The sequence below is a fragment of the Odocoileus virginianus genome, chromosome 3 (assembly GCF_023699985.2).
Source record: "Odocoileus virginianus isolate 20LAN1187 ecotype Illinois chromosome 3, Ovbor_1.2, whole genome shotgun sequence".
Taxonomy (NCBI): Eukaryota; Metazoa; Chordata; class Mammalia; order Artiodactyla; family Cervidae; genus Odocoileus; species Odocoileus virginianus.
Window position 1 is genome coordinate 41081499 of NC_069676.1, and position 9110 is coordinate 41090608.

The 9110-nt window shown below is 62.0% G+C and overlaps 1 protein-coding gene across 1 annotated transcript; it reads right to left on the reverse strand.

Moving 5' to 3' along the window:
* Positions 1-212: 212 nt before the first annotated feature.
* ABHD17A (abhydrolase domain containing 17A, depalmitoylase) lies at positions 213-8516 on the reverse strand. The gene is made up of 5 exons (XM_020870221.2): positions 8364-8516; positions 4380-4916; positions 3185-3379; positions 789-968; positions 213-691 (listed from the first exon to the last, which is right to left on the reverse strand). Exons 2-5 carry the CDS (start codon positions 4709-4711, stop codon positions 466-468), a joined length of 933 nt encoding a protein of 310 aa, XP_020725880.1. The 5' UTR covers positions 4712-4916; positions 8364-8516; the 3' UTR covers positions 213-465.
* Between the last annotated feature and the right edge of the window lie 594 nt (positions 8517-9110).

Below are 9110 nucleotides of genomic sequence, written 5' to 3' on the forward strand. Positions count from 1 at the left end.
GAGCACACAGGATCCTGAATTCGAATGCTGTCGCCCCTCCATCACCACCTAGGAACCGACAGCCTCAAGGACCGGAACTCTGACCTGGCATCTGCAGTTGTAAACTCCCCTGGGGAGGATGGGGACAAAGCCTGGTCCCCCCCACCACCACCCCCACCCCCCCGTCTTGGGCTCGCTGAGACGCATAAAGAGCCAAGAAAGGAAGAGGAACCTTAAAATTTTAAATCTTTAATTTCTGTTTTCACGTTTTTCCTTCGTTTTGCTTCCAAAAGGAAAGGAGCGCATAGCTCCGTCACCTGTACATTGTCCACGGCCCAGGGGCCAGGGCAGGTCCCGACCCCTGCCGGCCGGCTGCCTCTAGGGCGTGGGGCGCCCGGGGGTTCACATGCAGCCCCCGGGGCCGGGGCAGGGTCCGGGCGCCGCCTTATTGCTGAGGTCCCGGCGCGGCTCGGGCCGGCCACTAGGCTAGGCGCGCTGGCTGGGCAGCTCCTGGGAGATGAAGCGGCGGAGGCGCTCCAGATACTGGCTGTAGAGCTCTATGTCGTTGTGCCCGGCGCCCTCCACCCACAGAGGCTCCACGGCCTTGGGGCAGCGCTCGTAGAGCGCCAGCCCGTGAGAGAAGTCGATCACCTCGTCCTCCGTGCCGTGGATGATGAGCACCGGCGACGTGATCTTGGACACCTTCTCGATGCTGCGGGGCAGTGCACATTAGGCCTCCGCGCCCCGCCCCGCCAAGGTCCCGCCCCACCACCAGTCCCCGCCCCTGCCCCGCCCCACCCCGCGCTCACTTGGGGAACGCGTCAAAGCAGTAGGTCTTCTTGGTGTCGGGGAAGGCGACACGCATGCCCGAGGTGAGCGGCGAGTGCAGCACCACCGCAGCGCACTCGTAGCGCGAGGCCAGGTCCACGGTGGGCACCGTGCCGATGCTCTGCCCGTACAGGACGATGCTGTCCGGGCTGATGCCGTACCTGGCGGCGGTAGGGGCAGGATCAGCCGTGAAGCAACTCACACACCCCTCCCACTGCCTGCCCTCCATTTTCTGCGCAGGCTCCAGGAAATATGATAGGGACCTGGGATCCTCCCCTACCTGCCAGCACCGAGGGGGTTGGCTCAGCAGGGGAGGCAAGATCCTCAGGTGTGAGGAGAACTGATTGCCCGCAGCCCAGACCCTCAGTTTCGATAGTATCTACTTGGTCACACCTGGGCAGTACACCTGTGAAGGCCCTACCAGCGCTGTGGTTCCTGGAGGCAGGTCCCTGGGGCTTCTTCCGGTCACCTGGCCCTCCCGACCCTTACACACACTAAGCCAGGGCCACATGCAGAACCTGCTTGGGGCCTTCCTGCCGCTGCAGTTCGGAATTTGACAGCCCTTCCCGGTCCCACTGCAAGGGGGCGTGTCTTACAGTCATCCTCACCCATTCCCTTGGCCTTGGGGAATGAAGACAGTCCTGCCCAGTTATCTCAGCCAGTATGCAGCCCCTCGGGTGCTTAGTAAAATGTGGGTAAGCAGGAACAGTGGCCCCTGAGGGAAGTGAGTGGTTACTACCTCCTTCCTTGAGCACCTTTCCTACATAGTGGTCAGGTCCTATGCCCCTTCCCCGTGACTCCACACAGACCTCCCAGAGCACCACCTCAGCACAGTTCTTTCCTGACCACTCAAGGACCCACTCACCACCCTCCCAGTATAGGAGGTCTCCATGGCCTTCCCTCCACACTCTCCCAGCTGTGATCTCAAAGAGGGTGCCCCTCTTCCAAGTGGCCAGGGCACTCGGGCACCCAGGGATCATTAGCACCTGTCCCTGCCCTCTGGCCCCCAACCCTAGGCCTTGGGGATGCCACCCAACCTTGTGCCAACCCCCCTTGGCCACTCCACCTCAGCCTGCTCCCTGGTTTGCCAGGAGTACCGCTGTGCTGAGCACCAGCCTGGTCCTATCACCCAGCTCCGGGGAGGACTCTCAGCTGCACCTGGCTGTCTCCACCTAGACAAACGCAGCAGGTGCTGGATTCCACAGCTTTTCCAGTCCTTCCCCGCCCTGCACCACCGCTTGGGCTCACGCCTCCCGCCCTCCTAATGATTCTCAATTGTTGGGGCTGAGGGACAAGGTTGCTGGAGGTCAATACTGGCAGCAGGACAGATGGACGGATGACAGAGCTCAGAAACCTCACCCTTCGGGAGGGCATGATTCTACTAGCAACCCCCAACCAGCAGGGACAGGCTGAGGCAGCTGAGTGTGGAACACCTGCACCAGGTCACCCAGCATGAGTCCCCAGTACCACAGAGGTGCCAGGGGACCCTACTCCCAGGGCCTGCATCAAGCACTCCTGGTGCATCACTACAGCAACCAGGGCCCCGCCTCCCCAGGGCAGGCTGGCTGTGGGCCCTACAGGAGCTGGTCGCACCAGTTGGCTAGGCAGGGCCAAGGTCGGGCCACCCTGGGAAGGCAGAGGGCACCGTCTCCGGGAGGCTGGGGGTCAGATGCTCCCTCCAGGGCAGCATGGGGCATCAGGCCACAGGTTGTGTGTGCTGGCTCTGAGACTGAGCCACCGTGCTTCAGTGAGCAAGCATGGGGTGGAAGGGGCTGCCAGGACCTGGATGACAAGGGCGGTGGGCTCCAGGGGCAGAGGCGTAGACCAGACCACAGGGACCCTGTCTGAGTCAAGCCAGCAACTGTGCTGGGCACTGTGCCTAGGGACGCCCCAGCCTCTGCTAGCTGACCTCCCACAGGGGCTGTGCTGGGAACTAAGCTGTCTGACAACACCTCCAGGCCCAGAGACCCTCCCCAGAATGAAGCCAAGCTCCACAACAAGGGGCCTGGCCCCTCCCCACCCCTCAAGGGCTCCCTTAGGCATGGGGATCTCCGAGTCCTTTCACACCACCCTCACACAACACATCCCAGGCCCAGGAGAGGCCTGAGTCCTCTGCCTAACTCCTCCCTCCAGGCGGAGCCTCCGTTCCCATGGAGAGAACCCCAGGCCCCGTCCCTGCCCCTCCCAGACTGGGGCTCCCAGGAGATCATCACTCCAAGGAGGGCGGAGGGCCCCCATTCAGCCTCCCTGCACACCAAGCAGACAGAACTCGGGTCAGGCTTCACCCTGTGGCCCCCCACCTAGGCTTCTTCCCACGGGGTCCAGTCACTTGTGAGGAGACGCGCACCCCTGCCCCCCCACTGCGACCTGGGCTCACCTGGTGCGCAGGGCCTGCCAGGCGGCATCAATGTCAGCGTAGAGGTTCTTCTCAGAGGGTTTGCCTGAGCTCACGCCGTAACCAGAGTAGTCGTAGGAGAAGATGTTGCAGTTGATGCGTGTGCCCAGGCCGATGTAGAAGCTGCTCATCTGGCCCAGGTCCACTGCGTTGCCGTGCGAGAAGAGAACTGTGTACCTGGGGAGGTGGGGAAGCACAGGTCAGAGGGTGATGGAGGGAGGGGCCTGGCACCCTGCCAAAAGCAGCAGAGGATTGGTTCTGCTCACTGGGACTTAGGCCAGGATAGACAGTGAAGCCTCAGGCTCCCCATCATCCAGGGGACCACCCAGTGTGAGCCCGAGAAGCCACAGTGACCTTCACATAGATGGCTCTGGGTGGCAGCTGCCTCCCCCCGGAATCATTCCTGATGGAGAGACTCTGAGAGCTTAAGGATGGCGGTTCATTTCCCTGCTGCTCTGAACCTTCCTGGAGGATGAGACTGCAGGCGCTTCGGCCACAGGGAGGAGGGCCGGCCCCTGTTCACTGCGGGGCAGCTCTTCCCTCCCCACGGGGAAGGACCAGGGCCCTTATCTCTGCCCAGGGTCCCACGCGGCCCTGCCAGGCAGTCTTGTGAGAGCAGGTGACCAGTCTGGATCCTGGTCAACAGGCTCCCAGAATCTTCTTCCTCCAGCACCACTGGGCCCCAGCCCAGCCCAGCCGAGAGGTAAAAGCCTGCCCTTTGGACCTGGCCTCCTCTGCGGGCAGAAGTGGCTGGAAGGCCCTACCTCTGTGCCACCCTGGGGCTTGGGGAGTCAGACCTGGCCCCAGTTGCCAGCCTGGTCTCAGGGCCACCACCCAAAAGCGGGTGCCGAGGCCTCACTGGGCGCTCAGGGCCCAGGACACTGACCCAGGGCCTGTGAACACTGATACCCAGAGGCAGGAGGCTCCCAGAGAGGGCCCCCAGGCGGCCACACGTGGGAAGACCCTGAGCAGTTTCCCGGTGGCTGTGGGCAGGTCTCATCTGTGGCTCCTTGGCAGGAAGAGTCTCTGGGGAGCTCGCCCACCCAAATGGGCTTTCGCTGGCCCTGGCCCTCTGGTGGTCTCCATAGGCCACGATGAGAGGCTGAGCACAGAGCGTACCTGGGGCCCCCACCCCGGCTGGCCCCTCCACCACAGGGCTCGTGTCCGCGCGGCTCACCTGGCACTAGGTACACAGCGCACGTACATGCAGGAGATGCGGTTGCCCCGGCTGCTCTTGGTCAGGAAGACCTCGATGGTGTCCAGCTCACGCTGGCTGTACTGGAAGTCAGCACGCTCCATCAGGTGGAGCTTCCAGCGCCCAGGGGTGCCAGCCAAGGCCCGCAGGTTCCCTGAGGGGGCAGCCCCGGCCCCACCAGGCCCGGGCTCAGGCTCAGGCACCAGCGAATAGGTGGGCTCCGGAGGCAGGAAGGCGAGCTTAGCGGCAATGCGGCCGGGGCAGGGCGGGCAACAGAAGAGGCAGCAAAGCTCGGTCACTGACAGGCCGTTCATGGCGGGGGCCAGGTGCCGGGGCGGGCCTCACCCGGCAGGGGAGGACTAGGGGTGCTTGGAGACGCGGGCAGGGGACAGGGCGACCCCCAGCCACCGCCCCAGACAAGAGCCCCGTTAGGAGGCCGTGGCCCAGCCCCATCGCGGTCCAAGCTGAGCCCTCAGGAGCCTCGCAGCCTCGCGTGTCCGTGTGGCACAGAGGGAAAGCCTGTAGGGGGACAGCATGATGTGGGGTTCCCCCGGGGCTCCCACAGGTCCCAAGCCCTGGGCCTTCCCCTCTGCCCAATCTCCACAGCTCCACCCACTGCCCCACAGCCTGGCCTGGCCTGCCCTCCCTGGGGCACCAAGGCCTCCCAAGTGACCCTGGTGGGACCCAACCAGCCCCCTGCCTGCTACCACACTTCCTCAGGCTGCAGGTGACTCTTGCCATTTAACCCCATTCATCAGTCCAGCCTCTGCCTGCAGGCCATGCTGGGTGATCAGCACCCTGCCTACCCAACTCTCCCCAATACTGCCCCTGCCCCAGGTCCAGGGAGACCGGTACCCCCAGACCTCTGTCCACAGAGCTGGCCCAGACTCTCCTCCACCCCCTCCCATCCACCACCCCCAAGTGACACAGCTCAGCCAAGGGAGGACAGACTGCTGACCACAGGGACCCGGGAGCATGCTCCCAGGGCCTGCGACGTCCGGAGACAGGAGCCCAGGCAGAGGAAATACAACAAACAAAGGCTCTGGGAACAAAAGCAGGATACATCTCCAGGCGGGAAAGGCCCAAGGAGCCAGGACAATGGCTCTCTCCTGTGCTTGGGGCCAGGCCCCAGTGGGGGTTGGGGTCCACAGAAGCCTGGGGCACCTTCCCCTGATTCGCAGGCTTAGGGTTCTATGGCCTCGGGGAAGTCACTTAGCCTCCCTGGGCCTCAGTTTACACTTCCTTCAGTACAGATACCACACAGGTCACAAACAGAGTAAATGAGATGAAGGGAAAGAGGTGGGACAGGCAGGGCTCAGGACAGGCACAGAATGTCCTGAACCCGATCTTGAGCAGACTACAGCTGAGCTGCTAAAGCAACTACACTCAAATTTGCACGGAGCTGCCAACAGAGAGGCTGGAAGAAAATACAGAGGTCTGAGAAAAACCTACTCCCTTACTACGTTGTCCTTACAGCCTGGAGCGAGGGAGGGACACATGTTCACAGCTCACTGCTGGCAGCAGAGCACCTAAGCCTATTCGGTTTCCCGGCCTGCGCATTTGAAAACCACTGGGCCAGGGCCACGCGGATGCAGAGCAGGTTGGTGCAGTCCAAGTCCCAGAAACACACCTGCCCCCTGCAGACCTGCGATCTGAGACTGGGGGCCGCAGAAAGCTACGTCTCACAGTCACTTGGATCAGGGGCACACGGAGAGGTGTGGGAGAGGGAGGCAGGGACACAGATGGCCTCCAGGAGCCCCCAGACTCCCAGGTGGGATGCTTGTGTTACATGCAAGTATGTTCAGAGGGAAGAGTCTATCACATTGGTTCTCAGACCAAGGCAAATTTGCCCTCTGGGGACATGGGCCAACCACTGGAGAGACATCTATGGTTGTCATGACTTGGGGGGGGGGGGTTACTACTGGCATTGAGTGGGTGGAACCCAGGGATGCTGCTCAACACCTCACCGTGCCCAGGACACACTCCCCAGAGTGTCAATCAAACTGAGGCTGCTCCAACATATTCTCAGAGATGTCCGGGCCCCAACAGGTTGACATTTCACTGGTGCTTTGATGGCGCGGCGGGTCTGGAGTTTGGGCAGCAAGGCGAGGCTCGTTTTGAGAGGAAGGCCTAGCTAAGAGCCAGTGGGCAGGTAGGAGGCCCCTGGAGACCCAAGGATGAACAGGCACCCCAAGATGGACAAGGGCCTGCTGACCAAGCCAGAAACCAGATGACATCCTTGACACCTCCCTGCACCCTCAGACCAGCCCATCACAGGGCTTGCTGACTGCCTCTCTCCCTCCGACCACCACCGGGGGCACACACAGTCTCCTTCCTCACTGGTTCCCCCCCACCGTTGACCACTGCCACCCTGTTCCACCCCATTCTGCCCCCTGCAGCCAAAAGATCTTTTCACAACACAAATCTACCAGCCACTGGGCTGTTCCAGGGGTCCCACTATTTTTATGATGGAAATCAAATCCCTCACCACCGTCTGCTGTGGCCGACCTCTCCAGCCTCCCTTGCTCATCACTAACCCACTCTTCCCCGATGAACCACACTGTCCTCTCCTGCCTCAGAGTTGCAGCCCCAGCAGTTCCCCTAATCGCACGGCCTGGGCTCCCTGTCCCATTCACCATTCACATCTTCTAGTGCCCTTCCAAACAGGTTAGTCCCTTCCCCACAGGCTCCAGGCTCCATATCTGACTCCACAGCTTGTATGTATAAATTCAGCCTTCACCCCCCACCTCCAACCAAAGAGAAACTCCATGAGGGCAGGACCACCACTGGTTCTCACTCAATCAACACTGTCCGAATGAACGGACAAAGGACCCGGGGAAAGGGGGGCTCTACAGCCTGCCATGCCTGACAGAGAGCAGATATAATCTCTTCTCAGGCCTCCCAGACCTGCGACCTCCCGTGGTCTTACACGGATATCAACGAGGGTGCCAGATATCAATGAGAGTGCTGGGCCTCAAACTGCAGCGCACACCTAGATGCCTCACTCACTGGGCAGGCAGTCCCAGCACTCAAGAGCCCAGCAATTCTGTCCACAAGCACATATCCGGCACCGCGCTGCCAGGCCCAGTGTGGGCTGCTGGTATCATGAGAACCAACAAGGAGTCAGGCAGTTACAATTCTCCAAGACGACCTAAATATGGACAACTGTGACCGCACCTCTCCCAGTCAGTCTGAAAGGCGCCTGCAAAGTGCCTGGTGACAGGGACCAGGACAGTGGGGAAAGGACAGTCAAACCCCAGAGGTGACAGCGGGCTCCAGGAACTAGGGATCCTGGACTAGACGGACACTGGGAGGAATAGTGAGCAGAGGGGTCCTGGAGAGAGCTAGGTCAGGCCCCGCCCGTGAATCCTGCTACAGAATTTGGGGGAAATTCATCCTGGGGGAAACGGGGAGCCTAAGGAGTGGTGGTCTGGGGTGGAGCCCATGGGTTAAGGGGCTGTGGATGGTGCCCTGGTAGCAGCCTGAAGATGGGACTGGAGCAGAGGCTGGGAAGCCTGACCAGGTGTCCAAGCCGGACGCAGGACGCCCGTGAAAGGGCAAAGGTGTCTTGGAGACGTTTAGGAAGCAAGGCTCGGCTCCGGTTGCCGTGGCGGGCGGGGTTGTCAGGCTGGGGCATTTGTTCGGGGCCGGGGGTCAGAGTCCAGGGCTCGGACAGCGCACTCCTCGAAGGCGGGCCGCGTCCCCGGGAGGGTGAGCGCATATCCCACGTCGGAGGACTGAATGGACTGCGGACGGAGCTCTGCCAGAGTCGGAGACGCTGTCCCGAGGTCCCGGGCCCTGATCAGTGGTCCTCCACCCGGGAACGCGGCCGCCCCGGGAGTGCGGGGTCTCAGTGACGTCCTGCCGGACTGCCCCAGCCTCGCGGCCCGGCCCGGCTCTCCAAACGGCCGCGGGAGGCATTGAGACCGCTCAGAGCCGCCACGCCAGCCCCTGCTTGACACTCACCGCCGCGGCCCGCGCCCCCCGGCCCCGGGGCCGCGCTCCATGGCTCCCGGCCGCCCGCCCGTGCGTCCGTCAATCCCTCGGCGCCCCGGACCGGTCTCCTGCGCCGCCACCGCCGCCGCTCCCCCGCGGGCGGAAGTGAGCCTCACTCCCGCCACCGCCCCGGAAGTGACGTGAAGGTGTGCGTGGGGGCCGGGAGGGCAGGGGTTCAGGACCGGGAGCGGGCGCGGCGCGCGTCCGGGGGCGGGGTTAACTCTAATGGTGGGCGGGGAATTTATGATGGGCGGGGCGATAGGGTGGGCAGGGGCCGAGCTTCAGGTTCCAATCAAGATTTCAGGGAGTGGAGACTCATAACCGTTCGCTTAATCCTTCTCTCATTCCAGGGCTAGTACTCTAGTGAGGAACTCTTCTGGTATCAAATTTTACAGCGTGCCAAAAAACTCAGTGGGGCTTCCCAGGTGGCGCTAGTGGTGAAGAACCTGCCTGCCAGTGCAAGAGATGTAAGAGACTAGAGTTCGATCCCTGGGGTCTGAAAGATCCCCTGGAGGAAGGCATGGCAACCCACTCCAGTCTTCTTACCTGGAGGACCCATGGACGGAGGAGTCTGGCGTGCTGCAGTCTATAGAGTCGCACAGAGTCGGACACGACTGAAGCGATTTAGCACAGAACAAAAACCTCAGTGGTCAACATAAGAACTCTTTTAATGCACTACTAAAAAAACATAAAGTTTGGGTGGAAGTAGGCCCCTGG

Coding starts and splice junctions, on each gene's coding strand:
- ABHD17A (XM_020870221.2), bottom strand. CDS start 4,711: ATGAACGGCCTGTCAGTGACCGAGCTTTGCTGCCTCTTCTGTTGCCCG. Junction 3,380..4,379: donor CGCTGTGTACCTAGTGCCAG/GTGAGCCGCGCG, acceptor CCACCTCCCCAG/GTACACAGTTCTCTTCTCGC. Junction 969..3,184: donor TGGCAGGCCCTGCGCACCAG/GTGAGCCCAGGT, acceptor TACCGCCGCCAG/GTACGGCATCAGCCCGGACA.